We start from the raw sequence: 20,390 nt of genomic DNA, 5'->3' as shown, positions 1-20,390 counted from the left end.
CCGTACAGTCTAGGGGTGTAGTGGGCTATACCATCTAGATCTGTGTGAGTGAACTCTCTGGTGTCCACATGACAACGAAATTGCCTGATGACATTTCTCAGAATGTATCCCCCATTCATAGGCAGTGCACGACTATATACTCGTATGTATATTGTGTGTTGTTTTATTGAAATGCTAACAATTAAATTTCAATGTTAAATTGTTACAGAACAGACCTGGAGGTGGTGAACAATATACTATTACCGAAATGACCCCATTTTTCTTTGGGGTTCCCCCCTTGTACTAGGTTCACTTTGCCTGCCACCAGAGGAAAGATGTCTCTCAATGCCAGAGATTGGTGAAAGAAAAGGAATTATTTATTTAGAAGTTATACAGACTTAGAGTAATGACTTAATGTCTTCATTAAAATACTAAAGTTCTTTAGAATACCCACAAATGCACACAGTCCTTCCTTCGCCCCTTTGCCCAGTCTGGGGTACCATATTTCAGGAGAAGACATAGAAGTCCATGGTTCAGGGAGTCCCGTGGTTCTGGCACCATCCCCTGTGCTGCCGTCACAATCTCCAGTTAATCCAAAGCCCTGTGGCACCTTCTCATGGCCCACCAGCAAGAGTCCTTTAACCCCTCTACTTCCAGGCAAAGTCTTTCCTGCTGCCTAACCCACATGGCAAAAAAGAGCTCCCCAGAGCCGCACGGTCCTGACCTCTGCCAAAGCTGTGTGGGCCTAACCTTTGCCAAAGCCACATCGTCCTGCCCTGGTATGGCTGCAGCACTTGGGTTTAAATCCCCACACCAGTCTTCCTCTGCAGCCCTATTTCCTAATTCTCCCACAATTAGTTACACCTGCCAGCATTCCTGTATCCTTCCAGCTTTACTGGGCTGCCATAGTAAATCCCAGCAGACATGGACCCATGGCATGGAGCCAATCATCTTCAAGCTCTCATGCAGGCGCTTTAACCAGGGCAGGTTGCTTCCCAATTACATCCTGCTTTGAAGTCACCCCCATCCCCCTGGCTCAAAGCATGCCCACAGCTATTTAGCATGAAACCAGTTAAAGGTTATAGATATGTTAATTGACTATACCAGAGGTTAACTGCAAAGCTGTTGCTGTGCAAAACAGCTCTCAATGGCCCTGCTCCCTGTGTCCCATCTCCCAGCTCAGACTGGTGGGGGTGAGGACATCATATATATTTTTTCTCTAATATTTTCTGAACACCGTGAGTTCTGGAACCCACTACAAATCCCTATTTGGGCCTCCCACCTTGGCTGCACCCGGTTACAGAATGTCAAACCTTTTACAAACAAATTTAAATAATTTTGCCAATAGTTGTGAAAGGCTTCATCTATGAGCATTGAGGCTAAAGCAGAGGAAAAAGACCTGTGTTAAAAGGTCAGTCTCCAGGTTTGGACGTATACATTTTCTTTCTTTATTTCTGTTTGTATTTAATATATTTTATCGATTATGCTGTTACATTTGTCCCATTTTCCACCTCATTCCCCTCTGCCCTCTACCCCCACTCCCACCCACATTACCCACCCTTAGTTCATGTCCATGGGTCATACACATAAGTACTTTGGTGTGTGTGTGGGGATCCGCCTGCAGGTTGTTCCCCAAGTTGCCACAGATGAGAATAAGTCTACCAAGACATGAGCTGCTTGGGGAGGAAAGGTGGCTAATCTCTCAAAGGGGAGGGGCCAAGAGCCTTTTCCTCAATGGGCTTTTATTAGGTTCCTTTTGCACAGGAATACAGGTAAAGCTCACTAATCATTATCAGGCAGTAAGGATCAAACAACAGGTAACATAAAAAGAACATCTGAGGGCCTATTTTGAGTCAGGGTCAGATAGCTAAAGGGCCATAAAACTTTGGGGAACAAACTCACTTCCTGCTTGGACGCTTATCATTTAATCGAGAGCATTCTAAACAAATCAAATTTCACAGGATTTTACATATTCTTTCTTAGGCCTGATTGCCATAGGGAACCCACCCTTTCCAGCACAGGTCCACACCCACCTCTCGCATTGTTTCAGGCTTAAGTCAGGTAGGGCAAGTAAGGCAGCCAAGAGATTAGGAGATTTCTTGCAGACAAAATGAGAACTCAGGCTATGTCAAAGCCCAGGGGCAAGAGTCCATCACCCCTTTTCTTTAGCCCCCAAGTCTTTCCCTGGGGCCCCCCTGAGATCATGTCCCTTAAGATCCCTCCAGGGACAACCCCTCCCTGGAGGGATCTTACCCATCATTGGCTAGCCGATCAAGCACTGGGGACCAGACAGGGTGATGTAAAAGGAGGAAGAGGTGGCACCCCTGCCAGGGAGATAAGCTTTGTCTCCTTAGTGGCTTGTGGTCCAAAGGTCAGTCACTCAGCTTTAGCCATGGGGGGGTTATAGCTTCTGAAACCAGGCAGGGTAGTTCTCAACACTTTGGCTTCTTCATTTCCTATACTATTCTTAACCTTCCCCTATCTATTTTATACCTACCATTTATGCTGCTTATTCCCTGAACCTTTTCCCCCATTCTTCCCTGACCCCCTCCATGTGATCTCCATTTCTCTGATTCTGTCCTTGTTCTAGTTGTTTGCTTAGTGTGTTTTTATTTTATTTTATTATTATTTTTTTTAGGTTTGCTACTTGATAGTTGTGAGTTTGTTGTCATTTTACTGTTCATAGTTTTGATCTTCTTCTTTCTCTTAGGTAAATCCCTTTAACACTTCATATAATAAGGGCTTGGTGATAATGAACTCCTTTAACTTGATCTTATCTGGGAAATGCTTAATCTGACTTTCCATTCTAAATGAGACCTTTGCTGGATAGAGTCATCTTGGATATAGGTTCTTGCCTTTCATTATTTTACTTCAAATACTTCTTTCCAGGCCCATTTTGCCTGTAAGGTTTCTTTTGAGAAATCAGCTAAGAGTCTTATGGGAATTCCTTTGTAGGTAACTGTCTCCTTTTTTCCTGATGCTTTTAAGATTCTCTCCTTATCTTTAATCTTGGATAATCTAATTATGATGTGCTTTTGTGTGTGCTTCTTTGGGTCCAACTTCTTTGGGACCCTCTGAGCTTCCTGGATTTCCTGGAAGTCTATTTCCTTTGCCAGATCAGGAAAGTTTTTCTTCATTATGTTTTCAAAAAACTTTTCAATTTCTTGGCCTTCCTCTTTTCCTTCTGGCACCCCTGTGATTCTGATGCTGGAACATTTAAAGTTGTCCTGGAGGTTCCTAAGCCTCTCCTCATTGCTTTAAATTCTTGTTTCTTCATTCTGTTCTGGTTGAACGTTTCTTTCTTTCTTCTGGTCCACACCGTTGAGTTGAGTCCTGGTTTCCTTCCTGTCACTCTTGGTTCCCTGCACATTTTCCTTTATTTCATTTTGCATCGCCTTCATTCCTTCCTCTATTTTGGGACCATACTCAACCATTTCTGTGAACATCCTGATTACCAGTGTTTTGAACTCTGCATCTGGTAGGTTGGCTATCTCTTCATTGCTTAGGTGTTTTATTTCTGGAGCTTTGATCTGCTCTTTCATTTGGGCCATATTTTTTTTGTCTTGGCATGCCTGTTATGTAGCAAGGAGTGGAGCCTTAGGTATTCACCAGGGCAGGGCAACCCAGGTGGCTGCCTTGTGGCTCTCTATGTTGGGGAGGGGTCCGAGAAGGAACAGTGCTGCTTGTTCTGTTCTCCAATGCTTTCAATTACTTCCTCTGCCACCCATAAGAAAATTGGGCCCTCCAGTGCTGATTCATGGGTGGATGGATTTGTCTACCTTCTAGGACTCTGTGAGTCTCCCCAGTGAACTCTTGTGAGGCTGGGAGTTTCTCCTGCCACCTCAATCCCCACAGTTTTTTTCAGTCAGAGGTTTGAGGCTTTATTTTCTCTAGCTGGAACCCTGGGTTGTGTGGTCTGTGTCACTCCTTGGTTTTTCCTCGTCATTTATCTGCACACAAATGTGGGACTGCCCAATCCACCGGCTGCCACTTTGCCCGCCCAGGACCTCCAGCTGCTACCTTGCCAAGAGTCCTCTCTGGCCTGGCTGCCCATCTCCATCCTTCCTACTGGTCTGGATAAATGTCTCTTCTTTAACTCCTTGATTGCCGGACTTCCATAAAATTTGATTTTCTGGCAGTTCTAGTTGTTTTTTGTTTTTAAATTTGTTGTTGTTCTTTTGTTTGTTTATCCATCTATGCCTCCATCTTGGCTAGAAGTCTGAACCTACACATTTTAGAGATTTGTGTTCTGTCTTCCTCTCTTTTCTCTTTGTGCCTTAAATTCTTACCCATCTGCAGATACATGCTTCAGATGTTTTTATAAAAAAATAAAACCCCTAAATCTACAGTGATATTTAGCATGAAAATGTCCTGAAAGACATAGCACAATTTAAATGTGTACCACATTATAAAACATATGTTATATATATTATATATATATACATGCATATATAAAAATATATATACTATATAGTCTTGTAGAGAATTTTCTGATGAGAGAGAAATGATTTAAGGGGCTCAGCAGGGAATACAGATTGTTTTTTGTGGTCAAGCACACTAGTTAGAGGACAGACTGCAGCTCTGCCTCTTAAGGTTTTGAATGCTTCCTTTTAGCAGTCAGGGCTTCAAGTTCCTCATCTGAAAGTGAGGATCATAATAGTACTTAGTTAAAAAGAAAAATAAACAAAAATAATAGTACTTAGTTCATAGTGGTATTTAGAGTGTAAATGAGTTAATATGAATAAAGCCCTTGGAACAATGCCTGTCATATATTAAGTATTACTTCTATTGTTATTCACAATTTTAGCCTAGGCCATGGAATTGTGTGTAGTTTGATGTCACCCATTTCTCAGAACCCCCCCGCCTTTGGGAATGTTTACAGTGCAGACCCTTTATTGCCAGCTCAGGTTTGCTATATACCCATCTGCAGTTCCTAAGGTTTGCAATGGTATGACTGACTCCCATGGTGGGTTTGTTTTGCTTTGTCCTGCAGGTACAGTCTGCAATTCTTTCTCCTAGTACTTGTGCAGCCTGGTTAAATCACTGAACCGTACCAACTACAAACCTATATAACTGCATCGACAGCATTGCCCTTAGAAATTTGCTCAGAACCATCCTAGTTGCCCAGGGAAACTAGCTGGTGAGGTCCCTTTCCCCAGCTTAAGGCAAGGCTCAGGTCTGTAAGCTCTGTCCAGCCTGAGTGCATTCTTGTCCTATCCCAGGGCATGCTGAGACTCTCACTTTCTCCCAGCAATGTCTAAACTCAGGTAGGTTGGAGTCAGGACCACACTGTTTCTTTGGTCACAGTCTACTTGCTATGCTTCTTCCCTCCCAGGGTATAGAAACACTTAGGTGAATAAAGTGTCTGGGGCAGCCCTGGATAGCCCTTGCTTTTTTAGGATATAGATACAAAATTAAAACAAAACAAAATAAAGCTGCTTGGAACTGCTCCTTGGAGGTTCAGAAGTTGTTTCAGATTTTATGGGTCATCAGAGACCTCAGGAGCAAGATTACAACATCCCTTCCCTTTATACTTAACTTCCCCCTTGTGCTAAACATGCCCACAGTCTCCCCTTCCTGATTTACCAACCTGCTCCTCATTCTAAGAGATATTGTGACCTCCTTGTTCTGCTCAAATGAAAAGGAAAGGAAAGAGTATGTAGTTACAACAGTATTTCATCAGTTTAGTGGCATTTCATAAGGTTAGTTAATCATACTCCTACCCCAGATTAACAGAACAAAATGCAGCTCTTGTGTGGATCTCTACCCTTAGGCAAATCTGCAGATTATCTGTATCTAAATAGGACATCTGAAAACAAACAATAATCCTGTCACCAAAGTTCTCAGGAAGGGAGCCTATAAGGTAAGCACAATTCAATCTTGTTGGAACTCACTCTCAAAGGCATGTGTGTTTTACAGCTCTGCGACCTGCTGTAGGACCTCAGCTCCTACCCGACAGAAGGACGCCAGGGGAAAGCTACTAAAGATATTCATAGTTCTGCTCTGATCAAAGCAAGCTATGACGAGGATTTCTACATGCATATACCACTTCCTTGTTTTGAACTGGTATGTTCTCCTCAATTATTACATCTCACAACAAGAAAAGAATAAGGAGAAATCCAAATACTTTGAAAATGGTGGACAGTGGAAGTACTTGACAATCCTTAATCTGGTAAGTCCATATGAGTATCTCAGGAAGTAATTGATTTGTCTGTAATATTGGATCTTCTACATACATCACCTTTAAGTTTTATTAAATCCAAAATTCCATTATTTCTATTTCTTCTTCATGGTTTTTGAGTTTTGGCTCTCTTTTACCTAAAAGTTTACTCTGAGAATCCCCATTTAGAAGTTATTCACAGTACCTTTTGTGCTTGCTAATTGTTAAATGCTTTTTTAAAGAATCTTATTTGGGGGCTCTTCTCAGTTGATCTCAAATGGGGTGCTAAGTCATCATGAGACTGACTACAAATGCAGACAGGATTTTGAACTTGGCTTGGGGAAATCTGTGAAGCAGACGGAATGGTGTGTATTGAATAGAAATGTAATTTCTTAGGGAGGAATAATGCCATTATACAGCCCGCAAAGACGAATAGATTTATCTAAGAAAAGAAAATATATTTTGCCATATTCAGATCCTACTTCAGTTTTTTATAGGCTCACGTCTCCACCTTAAAGGACGAAATCCCACAACCAAATGGCAAATGCAGATTTTCAATTATATTTACAAACCAATCACATGACTTGATCCCTTCTTGTCTTTCTAACCCTGATGATCACATTCTAATAAATGAAGTGTGAATGAATGGGAGAAAGAAAAAATTTTTTTAAATGTTTTGGGAACATATAAGCAAATTTTTAGCATTAAAAGCTAAAAATGTCACATTCTTTGGAGATGCTAATTAACATTTGGTATGTTTAACTAACATTTAGAGTGCCAATATCAACATCTGATTTCAGAAACTGGACAAAATATTCCAATCCTTTGAAATCAGACTCCAAAAGTTTTGTGTATGGTCAGAAAAAGTGACACTGAAACACTAAGGGTTTGAGATTCAGAAAGTTCAAATTAAACAAGCCTGGAGGTTCTGCTTCTCCTTCTCTGGTCATTTACTGGCTTTTGATTTTGGCCTGAAAAATCTGAAGCCTGAATACAGCTTTACTGTGCTTGAAAATATCAAAGTGATAATTTATTTCAATCATAGAATTTTATAGAGGTAAAAGAAAACAACAAAAGAAAAGCTTTTGTGGAGCTAGAATAATACAATAAAAACGTCAGCTTTGTGTATTTGTTGGCTTTATGTTGAAAAATTATCAATGAAAAGAGAGCTGTGTCTGTAGCCAGAATTAATACTCTAAAGAAATCTAAATTCTAGCATCCCACCTCACATTCATTATGGTTAAGAACAGATTTATCACTTACTCCCATAAACCAGCTCCCTGGCTTCTTAATTCTACCTCAGTTTCGTGCTCCAGAGCTCCCACATTTTTAAAAGTGAAAAAAAAAATCCACTTGTTTTGTCAGATGTTATTATTTCCTAGTGAAATCCCCTAAATCCTATGTGTTTTCTTTTGCTTGGTTCATCCCATTTTTCCTAATCTTACTGCCTCACTCATCACAGGCTGTAATTAATTTTAACTTGGTTGGCCAGATCATCTCATTATCAATCCATCCATCTACCACTCCAAACCAGATTTATCTTTCCATAGCCCTGTTTCTGGTTTGGTTTGGTTTCAAACAGCATAAGGCAGCTTGAGAAATGTGGTCTGCTACTCAAGAAACCACAGTGGCTTCCTTCTACCTTATGGGACCAATTCCAAACCACCCAGCCTTCAGGTTGCCCTCCACCAAGGAAGGCTAGTCTCTTCCCTAGGAATGCCTGTGTATTCTCCAGTGCTGGTCCCCAGGGTTCTTGCTATAACTACTCAACCCATGTTCACACTATCCTTGAATGAAAGGCCTACCAGCTTCTCTACCACTTTGTTATTTGCATAGATGATGAGAAATCCCATATTTTCTTTTCTTTTTTTAATTTGAATTTTGTAATTTAATTGTTGTTCAGGTACAGTTCTCTGTCTTTTACTCTCATCCCAGCTCCCCACCCCCGCCAGTGCTCCTCACCTTTTCTGTCTTTTCCTCCCATCCCATTTCCACCCCCCTTAGTTGTTGTACCATGTGTCCTCTATACAAGTTCCTGTAAATCCTTTCCGTTTTTCCCCTGAAATTCCCTCCCCTCTCCCCTCTGGTCACTGTCCACCTGGTCTCTATTTCAGTGTCCTTGGTTATATTTTGCTTGCTTGTTTGTTTTGTTGTTTAGGTTCTTGTTAAAGGTGAGATTATATGGTATTTGTCTTTCAACACCTGGCTTATTTTACTCAGCATAATGTTTTCCATTTCCATCCACACTGTTGCAAAGGGTAGGAGCTCCTTCTTTCTTTCTGATGCATAGAATTCCATTGTTTATATGTACCATAGTTTTCTGATCCATTCATTTACTGATGGGCACCTAGGTTCCTTCCAGCACTTGGCTATTGTAAATTGTGCTGCTATGAACATTGGGGTACATACATTCTTTTGCACTGGTATTTCAGGGTTCATAGGATATAATCCTAGCAGTGGAATTGCTGGGACAAAAGGCAGGTCCATTTTTATTTTTCTGAGAAAATTCCATACTGTTTTCCATAGTGGTTGAACCAGGCTAAAATCCCACCAACAATGGATTAGGGTTCCCTTTCCCCCGAAACTTCTCAAACACTTGTTGTTTGTTGCTTTGTTTATGATGGCCATTCCAACTGGTGTGAAGTGGTATCTCATTGTGGTTTTAATTTGCATCTCTCTGATAGCTAGTGATACTGAGCATCTTTTCATGTGTCTCTGGATCTTTTGTATGTCCTCCTTGGAAAAATGTCTGTTCAAGTTTTTTGCCCACTTCTTAATTGGGTTGCTTGTCTTCTTAGAGTGGAGTCTTGTAAGTTCTTTGTATATTTTGGAGATTAAACCCTTGTCTGAGGTATCATTGGCAAATATGTTTTCCCATATAGTTGGTCCTCTTTTTATTTTAATACTGTTTTCTTTAGCCATGCAAAAGCTTTTAGTTTTGATGAGATCCCACTTGTTTATTGTTTCCTTTATGCCCCTTGCTCTAGGGGACATATCAGCAAAAATGTTGCTGTATGAAATATCTGAGATTTTCCTGCCAATGTTCTCCTCTAAGACTTTAATGGTATAACAGCACATACTTAAGTCTTTTATCCACCTTGAATTTATTTTGTTGTATGGTGTAAGTTGGTGCTCGAGTTTCAATTTTTTGCACGTAGCTGTCCAGTTCTCAACATTGCAGCTGCTATTTGGGGTCATTTCTGGTTCCATATAGATTGTTGAAGTGTTTGTTCTATATCTGTGAAATATGCCATTGGTACTTTAATAGGTATTGCATTGAACCTGTAAATTGCATTGGGTACTATGAACATTTTGATGATGTCAGTTCTTTCAATCCATGAACATGGTATATGTTTCCATTTGTTTGTGTCTTCCTTGATTTTTTCTTCAGTGTTGTGTAGTTTTCTGCATACAGATCTTTTACCTCCTTGGCTAGGTTTATTCCTAGGTATTTTATTTTTCTTTTTGCTATATCAAATAGGATTTTCTCTTGGTTTCTGCTTCTGCTGTTTCATTGTTGGTATACAAAAATGTCTTTTATTTCTGGATATTGACTTTGTATCCTGCTGTTTTGCCAAATTCATTTATTAGGTCGAGCAGTTTTTGGTTGGGGTCTATAAAATTTTCCATGTACATCTGTGGACAGTTTTGTTCCCTCCTTTCCAATTTGGATGCCTTTTATTTCCTTTTCTTGTCTGATTGCTGTGGCTAAAACTTCCAATACTACATTGAATAGAAGTGGTGAAAGTGGACAACCTTGTCTTCTTCCTGATCTTAGTGAAAAAGATTTTAGTTTCTGCCCATTGAGTATGATGTTGGCTGTAGATCGCTCATATATAGCCTTTATTATATTGAGGAATGCTCCCTCTATTCTCACTTGGCTGAGTGTTTTTATCATGAATGAGTATTGTACCTTATCAAAGCTTTTTTCCCAGCTATTGATATGATCATGTGGTTTTTGTCATTGCTTTTGTTTATGTGATGTATTACATTTACTGATTTGTGAGTATTGAAGCATCCTTTCATCCCTGGGATGAATCCCACTTGGTCATGGTGTATGATCTTTTTAATGTATTGTTTGATGTGGTTTGCCAATATTTTGTTGAGGATTTTAGCATCTATGTTCATCAGCGATATTGCCCTGAAGTTTTCTTTCTTTGTTCTGTCTCTATCTGGTTTTGGGATTAGGATGATACCTGCCGCGGCCCGCCGCAGCAAGGGTGGTCGAGAGGTGAGGCGAGGGACTGAGAGAATGGAGAGGACCAAATGCTCTGCTGGCAAATGGCAACTTTATTCAAGGAACAGCTGTCTTATAAACAAACTGCTAACGCCTGAAGCAAGACTGCAAGGAACTAGGAACAATGTTGTTTTTCAAAGTTCGTGCACTCCCTTAAGCTATCAAAAGGGCAAGATGTTCTCATAACCGTCATTTTCTTGGAACATGACACACATGCCAAAATCTTGTTATGCCCTTCAAGGCTGGGAACGAGAAGGTTAGGAAAATGTCAAGGTATCCGCCGGCTCCAGGGACCAGAAACCAAGTTCATCCACCATTCTCACAGTGGAGAACTCTGTCCTTGATCCCCCTGTGGCCTGGCAGGCTCCCACATCTCCCCCTTTTTTATTTTATATAGCGCACTGGCTCTACATCCTTTGTCATGTTCAGCTTATGTTTTTTGAGGTCTACGTATAAGCCACCGATATGTTTTGACAAAAAGCCGAATGATGCAAGGTATACATAACAAAAGCAAGATAACGAAGACACCAAAACCTATCCAGTTATAAAGAAAATGTCCAAAAGAGGGAAACTGTCTGGATAGAGCGGATAACACGTCCTATAGAAGGAGGTCCTAAAACCTTAGTGTTGTTAACATAAACAGGAACAAAGTCATTATCATTCCAGGTCACAGGATGCATCATGGGAGGATTAGGGACAAAAGCCCAATATTCTTCAGTCTTCACTTGAATCCTCAGCATCCACAAAAGGCTCAGCAAAATCGCCAGGTGATGAAGTCGTTTCCGGGCTCGCTCCGGGTGGTTGAGACGAGGTTGTATTGTCAGGCGTGCTAGCCGTCTCCGCAGCCGGTTCATCTTGCTTCTGGGCATGTCTGACACAGCGTTCGGGAAGCCAACGAGGGGCTTCTGCGTCTGTTGGAAAAACACAAACATGCCCTCTGCCCCATGGGAGGGGTCAGGTCCATGACGAGACCCATCCATGGGGTCTCTCCAATAAACCAACGGGTAATATCGCATACGCGGCCCCCAATGCCGATCAGCTGCGGAGCGTCTCTCTATATCTAAAGTTAAAAAGTTAAGAACAAATAAGGAATGTGACACTAACAGTTTAGGAGAATGAGGATCATACCATCTGGCTCCCAACGTGGGGCTCGAACCCACGACCCTGGGATTAAGAGTCCCATGCTCTACCGACTGAGCTATCCGGGCAGCCCTGACTTGACGGCCTCTACCTTAAGATCTGGTTCTTCATACCGTGGCGCCTCCCAAGTTGGAGGAGGTGGAGCAGTTGGCAGGGGAGGTGAGCGACAGGAAAGATCCTCTGCCGAACGAGTGGCTCGCAAACTGCCACGAGTTCCGCGTTCCCATTTTTCAAACTCGGAATCTCCTCTAAGACAATCTCTCACTAATGTCCATAAAGAAAATGCATCAACAGGGGTTTTCTCTGGACTGTGAGCACGGTAGTGTTCACGAATACGTTCCCCAACCTTTTTCCAAATTTCCATATTGATGGTACCTTCTTCCGGGAACCAAGGGCACACTTGTTGAATAAAATCTACAAAACGATGTATTTGACCCTTAGAGGTAGCAATGCCTCGCCCCCTTAATAAGGAGCAAAGGACTTGTTCAAAAAGTCCCCGATCTGATGAGTGGGAAATTCCCATGATTATAAACTCTCCAACACCGCTCCCTGCTACTTTTACTTTTAACTTACCGGCCCCCATAGCAGCGGTCCTCTCGGGCTCCTCTATCCTCGCGATTAGGACTCTTCAGGTCCCCCCGAGACCCCCTGTTTCCGGGTCCCTGATCGGGCGCCACTCTGCTGCGGCCCGCCGCAGCAAGGGTGGTCGAGAGGTGAGGCGAGGGACTGAGAGAATGGAGAGGACCAAATGCTCTGCTGGCAAATGGCAACTTTATTCAAGGAACAGCTGTCTTATAAACAAACTGCTAACGCCTGAAGCAAGACTGCAAGGAACTAGGAACAATGTTGTTTTTCAAAGTTCGTGCACTCCCTTAAGCTATCAAAAGGGCAAGATGTTCTCATAACCGTCATTTTCTTGGAACATGACACACATGCCAAAATCTTGTTATGTCCTTCAAGGCTGGGAACGAGAAAGTTAGGAAAATGTCAAGGTATCCGCCGGCTCCAGGGACCAGAAACCAAGTTCATCCACCATTCTCACAGTGGAGAACTCTGTCCTTGATCCCCTTGTGGCCTGGCAGGCTCCCACAGATACCGACTTCATAAAAAGAGTTTGGGAGTCTTCTATTATTCTGGGTTTTTTGGAATAGTCTGTGAAGAATAGGAGTTAGCTCTTCCTTAATGCTTTGTAGAATTCTCTTGTGAAACCATCTGGTCCAGGGCTTTTGTGTGTTGGGAGATTTTTGATTACTGCTTCAACTTCATTTACTGGTATTGGTCTATTCGGGCTTTCTGCTTCTTCTGCACTGAGTTTTAGAAGATTATATTTTTCTAGAAATTTGTCCATTTCACCTACGTTTTCATATTTCTTGGCATACAATTCTTCATAGTAATTTCTTACAATCCTTTGTATTTCCGTGGTGTCAGTTGTAATCTCTCCTCTTTCATTTCTGGTTGTGTTTATTTCAGTTTTCTCTCTTCTTTTCTTGATAAGCCTGCTTAATTGCTTGTCTATTTTGTTTATCTTTTGAAGAAACTGGCTCCTGGATTCACTGATCCTTAGAATTGTGCTTGTAGTCTCTATGTCATTTAATTCTGCTCTTATCTTGGTTATTTCCTTCCTTCTACTTGCTCTGGGCTGTCTTTGTTGTTGTTCCTCGAGTTCTTGCAGGTGTCAGGTTAGGTTGTTTATTTGAAATGTTTCTATCTTCTTTAGGTAGGCCAGTATTGCTATGACCTTCCCTCTCAGAACTGCCTTCACTGTGTACCATAAGTTTTGGGTTGTTGTGAGTTCATTTTCATTTGTTTCCAGGAACTCTTTGATTTCTTCTCTAATTCAATTCTTGACCCATTCGTTGTTTAATAGCATGCTATTCAATCTCCATGATTTTGAGTTTTTTGGGTCTTTTCCCAGTGGTTGGTTTCCAGTTTCAGTCCCTTGTGGTTGGAGAAAATGCTTGGGATGATTTCAATTTTCTTAAATTTGTTGAGGCTTGTTTTGTGCCCTTGTTTTGTGGTTTATCTTTGAAGATGTTTCATGTACATTTGAAAAGAATGTGTATTTAGCTTCTTTAGGATGAAGGGCTCTATATATATCAGTTAAGTCCATTTCATCTAGGGTGTTGTTCAATGCCACAATATCTTTGTTGATATTTTCTTTGGAAGATCTGTCCATTTTTGACAGTGGTGTGTTAAAATCCCCTACTATAATTGTGTTGCTGTCAATATCTTTCTTGAGGTCCTCTAGGATTTTCTTTATATATTTGGGTGCTTCTGTGTTGGGTGCATATATATTTACACTGTTTATGTCTTCTTGGTGGATTCTTCCCTTGAGTATCATAAAGTGACCTTCTGGGTCTCTTTATTTGGCCCTTTTTTTTGAAGACTATTTTGTCTGATATGAGTATTGCTACCCCGGCTTTTTTTCCCTGATCGTTTGCTTGGGAAATTTGTTTCCAGCCTTTCACTTTTAGTCTGTGATGGTCTTTTGTCCTGAAGTGGGTCTCTTGTAGAAGGCATATGTGTGGGTCATGCTTTCTTATCCATTCAGCTCTTCTATGTCTTTTGATTGGAGCATTTAATCCATTTACATTTAAAGTTATTACTGATAGGTACTTATTTATTGTCATTTTTATACCTGTGTTTCTCTTTGGTTCTTTTTTTTTCCCTTTCCTTAAAGCAGTCCTTTTAGTATTTCTTGCAGAGCTAGTTTGGTGGAGGTATATTCTTTTAGACTTCTTTTGTCTTGGAAACTCTTTATTTGGCCTTCTATCTTGATTGAGAGTCTTGCTGGGTAAAATAGCCTTGTTTGTAGGCCTCTGTTTCTCATTACTTGGAATATTTCTTGCCACTCTCTTCTTGCTTGGAGCATTTTCATTGAGAAGTCAGCAGCTAACCTTATTGGGGCTCCCTTGTATGTTATTTCCTTTTTCTTCCTAGCTGCCTTTAAAATTCTTTGTCTTGGAATTTTGACATTTTAATGATGATGTGTCTTGAAGTGGACCTCTTTGGGTTTCTCCTGATTGGGACTCTGTGTTTCCTGGATTTGTGTGACTTTTTCTGTCATCAAATAAGGGAAGTTTTCCATCATTACTTTTTCAAATAGGTTTTCTATCTCTTGCTCTTCTTCTCCTTCTGGTATTCCTATTATTCAGATATTATTACATTTCATATTGTCTTGCATTTCTCTTAATCCCTCTTCATTCTTTCTGATCCTCTTTTCCTTTTCTTGCTCTTTCTGACAATTTTTTTCTACTTTGTCCTCCAACTCACTGATCAGATCTTCTGCTTCATTGATCCTGCTTTTGAATTCTTCCACTGTGTTCTTTAGTTCAGAAATTGTATTCTTCATTTCCTCTTGGCCCTTGTTGGTAGTTTCTATTTCCTTTTTTTTTTAAAGATTTTATTTATTTAGTTATCTTTAGAGGGGAAGGAGAGGGAGAAAAACATCTATGTATGGTTGCCTTTCGTGCGTCCCCTGCTGGGAGTTGGCCTATAGAGAACGGGCCTGCAATCCAGGCATGTGCCCTGACTGGGTTTCAAACCATGATCCTCTGGTTCGCAGGCCTGCACTCAATCCACTGAGCTACACCAGCCAGGGCCTATTTCCTTTTTTTATGTTGATATAATTTGCAGTGAGTTCATTGTAATTCCCCTGTAGTTTCCGGTAGCTCATTGTGAACTCTTTGAACTTCCTGATGACCAGTGCTTTGAATTCAGTATCTGATAGCTGACTTGCCTCTATTCTATCTAGCATTCTTTCTGAGGATTCCTCCCTTTCTTTCATTTGGGGATTGTTTCTTTGTCTTCCCATTGTTTGTGAGACTCTTCTTGTTAACTTCAGCTTCTGAAATTGATTTGTTCTGGCTTTCTGGGTTTATGGTGTGCACTTCTGTGGTATAATACCTGTGAGATTCTGTGGTGTACTCTCCTTGGTCTCCCCAGCTCACTGGTCTTGAGCTGTCCTTTACATTGGCCCTGAGTTTTTCTTTGAGTTTTGGTTGTTTTAAGGTATTTCTTTTGTGGGTCCTTCTCCCAACTGGTGAACTGATGGTCCCCCTGTCCACCACCCATTTTAATTTGTTGGTCTGGTGAGGGTGGGTTGTGTTGAAGCTAGTTCTTCTGTGTGTACAGGATTTTGAGGATTTTCCTTTGCTATTGTTCAGTTGTTTGCCCTGTGTGGTTTCTCCACTGTTTAGTTATATTTCCAGATAGGTCTTGGATTGAGGTTTCTGTGGTTTCTACTCTCTCCCTCACCTTCTTCTGTTGTCATCTGTTGGTGGTTCCTTTGTTGTTGGGTTTCCTCTTCCCGTGGGTATCCTGGTGTTCACCACTTCTACCTACTCTTTTTTGTGTGTGATCTGTTATAGGGGAAGGCAAAATGGTTTATGACAAGAGAAGAGTATTTTGTGATATTTACAGTAGCATCCAGTAGAGAAGAGATAGGAGATCCTTTTGGTATGTATAGTGATAACCATAATCTTTAACCCAACTACCCACTATTTAGAAAGGATGGGAAGAAGATAACAGGATTGTGAGTTGGATCTAGAAAGCAGTGAGGTTGCGGGAGGTCAGATTCTGAGGTAAGGTGAGAATAAAGGGTGGTATGTAGGTGTGGTGTGAGAGAATAGAGTTAATTACTATAGTATTATAGTTCAGGAAACAAGGAAGTGGGCTAAGATCTTGGAGGGGTGCTGTGTAGTATTTACAATAGTATGGAACAGCTATTATTTAAAATAATATTAGAGCAATAATCATATGACAGTATCTATGAGATACCAAGAATAGGGAGTATTGGACCTTCAATAGTGTGTTGATGGAGCAGAGGTGAAGTAAAGGACAGTAAATTAGCAAATACACTATGAATGAGGGGACAGGGGAAACTTGTCAAATGATACAATATACCCAGCCCAGGCAAAGAAGAACACACAGAAAGAAGAGGGATACAAAGATACTATTAAAATAAAAGATGTAAGAATAATGAAAAAAATAATACAAATATGCAGTAACTTGTAGTTTCTCTGCTATAGCAAAGTGAAATTTGTCTCTCTGTCTCTACTGTTGGGATGCACCCTCTTTGGATCCAACTCTGGTCTTTTCCAAGTTCCAAGTTTTTTGTCTCACCTGTGGGGAGAAAAAAAAAACAAACATAAGAAAAAGGTAGCAGAAGGAAGGAAAAAACAATAAGTCTGGGAAGAAAGAAAGAAGGAATAAAACAGTAAAGAAGGAAAGAGAGAAAAAAAGTATTGAAAAATAAAATAATAAAGTTTAAAAAATAAAAGATTACTTAAGAAACAAAAAATCACTTGGTTTCCAGCTGGCCAAACCGGTTTTTCTGGTCTCACCAGCTACAGCCGGCTGAGGGGATTAGCCTGGCCTTTCTCCCTTCTGGGTGTACTCAGCCAGTCTCAGGAGCATTCTGTCAAGATCCATACTAGCACCTCTCCCCAGTGCCCCCGCAGGGAATCCAGGTCCTTTTTTAGAGCACTTCCTTTCCCCCCCCAGGAGTCACCTCGGGTGGGGCTGGGGTGCGGGTGCACACGCTGGCCAGGTTTCCCTGGTCCCGCAGGCTTGGGCAGAACCAGGGAACGCAAGGGTGACTCTCAATTCTCCCAAGCCAGCGATCACAGACTCCATGGTGATCAAGGCCCCTTTGTTTGCTTCCTTGTGCCCATTCCTCTCTCTGACACTTCAAGCAAATAGGTCTCTCTCAAACTGCGCCCGGCTGGGTAGGGAGGAAGCTGATGACCCTGCTCTCTCCCAAGGACCTTGCTGCCAGCCCTCGGCTCCCAAAGAGTCCACAGCAGACCCGTCCCAGGCCCCAGGCCCCGGGCCTGGCAGAGGCAGCAGCAGTAGCCTGCGGTCTCTGTGCTGGTCCCTCCGGCCTTATTGACTGACCTTCAGCCGTCTTCTCACCATCTGGTCTTTCAGCAACTGCTACAGTTTCTGGACTCCTATTTTCCTATATGCTGGGGCACTGTTGGCTATTTGCTGTGTTCCTCCGCAAATCGGCCAGGTTTTTCTCCCATGGGTGGGGGAAAGTGGAATCCTCTTTGTCTTACTCCACCACCATGTCCCCCCCACCTTGCCCCCATATTTTATTTAAAATCTCTGCTGACCAACTCCAGCCCCCATTTGATTTTCCTTTCTCTAAGTTTTTACAGCATCTCTCAGTGTCTCCTTATTTATATGTACTATTGTTTTCTAATTTCCACCCACATGTGTGTCTTAATATTCCAATCAGAATGTAAATGACTTTAAAACCCAGTAATTTTGTCCCTTAGATCCTTGGCAGTCCTAACGGTCTATGATTCTAAGTCGTATTTGTACAATTGCTGGCACAGACTACCTTCATAATAAACATGGGGTGACTTGGTCTGTTGGCTGAACTTGACATTAGTTTTTTCTGCATTCCTGGGCAATTAGTCCTTGAAATGAGCAGAGAGGGGCTGACCTGTGGCTGTTTCCTTTCTGAGCTCTGTTAGGTGTCATTTGGGGAGTGTAATAATGCAAAGTTTCTCAGTTGGTAAAGATGGATTGCATGTATTTCAGAGGATTAATTTAAGAATAGATTTCAGCCCTGGCTGGTGTAGTTCGGTGGATTGAGCACGGGCCTGCAAACCAGATGATTGCGGTTCGATTCCCAGTCAGGGCGCATGCCTGGGTTGCAGGCCAATTCCCGGCAGGGGCCAGTTCCCAGCGGGGGATGCACGAGACGCAACCATACATTGATGTTTCTCTCCCTCTCTCTTTCCCTTCCCCTCTAAAAATAAATAAATAAAATATTTAAAAAAAAAGAATAGATTTCAAATACATTACTTAAGGTAAAATGTTGGGCCTTAAAATTTCTAGTTCTTAAGGTCTAGTGGTGATTAATGGTTATGTTTCATAATGATTAATTAATGTTAAGTAATGATTAATTAGTTGATGGTTGTGCCTATAGAGTTAGAGAGGTCTCATAACTTACTGTAATATTTTAAATTTTATTTTATGTAAGCTTGTTGAAGTCTGTACCTGACCCTGCTTTCCAGGAAATTTACACCTCCCCTTTAAACAACTTTACTTGCTAGTTGGCTGAATATCAGTTATCCCCTGTTTTAAGAGCAACTCCACCTTAGTGGAAGTCAGCATTCCGAGTGGGCCTCATTTCCTCCTAAAGTTGTCCCAGAGGATTCAAAGGGAAGAGGCATAGGGCTGGTAGCAGCGGGTGGAGTGGGGTGGGATGAGGTGTGAGGGGGTGTCACTGAGTGACCAATTCATGCCTAATGCCTCAGAGGTGGTGTCACCTTGAGGTTAGAAGCAGAGTTTTTAGGTCATGAGCTCTCTGGGGCGGTACTTCAGCTTCACCACCTACTGGCTCTGTGACCTAGAGCTAGGTATTTCTTTGTGCCTTCCATTTCCAAACCTATCAAACAGGAATAAAAACAGTTCAACTCTGGCTGGTGGGGTTCAGTGGATTGAATGCTGGCCTGCAAACCAAAGGGTCCCCAGGTTGATTCCCTGTCAGGATCTATGTTTCTCTCTTTCTCTTCCCCTTTCTCTAAAAATAAATAAATAAAATCTTTAAAAAAATTAGTTCATAACCACAGAGTGACCATGAGAGATAATAACTTGGCATGTGGGAAGTACTCAGAATGGTCTGGGGCAGTCCAACCCCTGCGGGCTGCGTGCAACCCAGGGTGGCTATGAATGCAGCCCAACACAAAATCATAAATTTACTTAAAACAGTATGAGATTTTTTTTGTGGTTATGTGTCACAATGTATTTAATGTGTAGCCCAAGACAACTTTTCTTCTTTCAGTGTGTCCCAGGGACACCAAAAATGTTGGATACCCCTGAAGCTGTAGATGAGGGAGAGAGAAGGTGAGGGGGTGGTGAGCTTCTAGTCATGTTATCTCCAGATAGTGGTGGTACAGAGGGGAGGATAATTTAGCGGAGCGTGGGTCTTGTCACTGAGCACCGTGGTTGGTGGGTCATGTTTCCAGGCAAGGGTTGTCCACTCTCCTCATTGCTTAATACCTCCCTCTGCAGGGTGTAGGCTCTGGCTCCCCATGGAGTCACTGCTTTCCCTGCAAGAGCTGCCCAGGTGGATGGCATTGGGACAGTCCTGGCGGAAGAGTTTGCAGGCTCAGACAGACAGCGCTGAGTGGTGCTAAATGGGGATGCCCCCAGAGCTGGGCGTGGAAGCAAGGCAGTGCTGTGGACATCCACTAACGTGGGAGCACATGTTAGCTCAGGATTCCTGTGCCTCAGTCTCCCACCAATGTCCTGTCTCAGTGACTGTCTCTAACTCCAGGGAAGGCAAGCTGGGAATGGGGGTTCACAGAATTCATAGAGTTTTCTGGGTTTTCCTCTTTGAATAAATAATTGTCCTTCTGAAATGTTGTTAGGGGTGATCCTACATAACTGGGCTCTTCAGGAGAGACTCTGAGTGGGCCCCTCCCCACTCCCCCACGCACATCACCTTACCAACAGAGGCAAGACTTTCCCTCCTCTCTTCGTTGATTTACCCAAACCTCAGGCAGCTCTGACTTCATTATCCTCAAGGTCTCAGGGTGACTACAGTGACTTCATCACACAGGTCCTCAGGGATGGCAAAGCAGAGCCTGGGGAAGAGAGAACCTTGAGGAAGCTCCATTGGTCTGAACTCTAAGGCAGCCCATGAAGAGTGAGAAGACAAGAATTTGCTTATGTTACGGAACCCAGTTCAATGCTTGGAGCCAACCTTTAATGTCCATCATCTGCTCAACATATTAATCTATGGAACTCTTAAACACAACAGAGTCAGATGTGCATTTAATTGTCTATTTTACAAAAATAATTAAGGTCACTGTTTTCAGCTCTCAGAAAGCTAAAGGGATGAGGGCTAATTGG

The 20,390-nt window shown here is 42.0% G+C and overlaps 1 protein-coding gene and 1 non-coding gene across 3 annotated transcripts in view; one reads left to right on the top strand and one right to left on the bottom strand.

Moving 5' to 3' along the window:
* The window catches only part of ADTRP (androgen dependent TFPI regulating protein), a 99,051-nt gene that overhangs the window by 22,525 nt on the left and 56,136 nt on the right, over positions 1–20,390 (top strand). The window contains exon 2 of one of the 2 annotated variants that reach the window (XM_037037959.1): positions 5,899–6,045. In XM_037037959.1, the coding sequence (XP_036893854.1) occupies positions 6,016–6,045 (30 nt within the window). In that variant the 5' untranslated portion in view covers positions 5,899–6,015. Of the gene's footprint in view, positions 1–5,898; positions 6,152–20,390 lie in introns of both variants that reach the window. The other variant, XM_037037958.1, reaches the window with a different exon arrangement.
* Positions 11,509–11,584, bottom strand: TRNAK-CUU (transfer RNA lysine (anticodon CUU)). Its single transcript has one exon. It is a non-coding gene; the product is annotated as a tRNA-Lys (tRNA).

Source organism: Sturnira hondurensis, unplaced genomic scaffold (assembly GCF_014824575.4).
Source record: "Sturnira hondurensis isolate 20B ecotype Veracruz unplaced genomic scaffold, ASM1482457v3 Scaffold0023817, whole genome shotgun sequence".
NCBI classification, from domain to species: domain Eukaryota; kingdom Metazoa; phylum Chordata; class Mammalia; order Chiroptera; family Phyllostomidae; genus Sturnira; species Sturnira hondurensis.
This window is presented reverse-complemented; position numbering and strand designations above follow the sequence as displayed.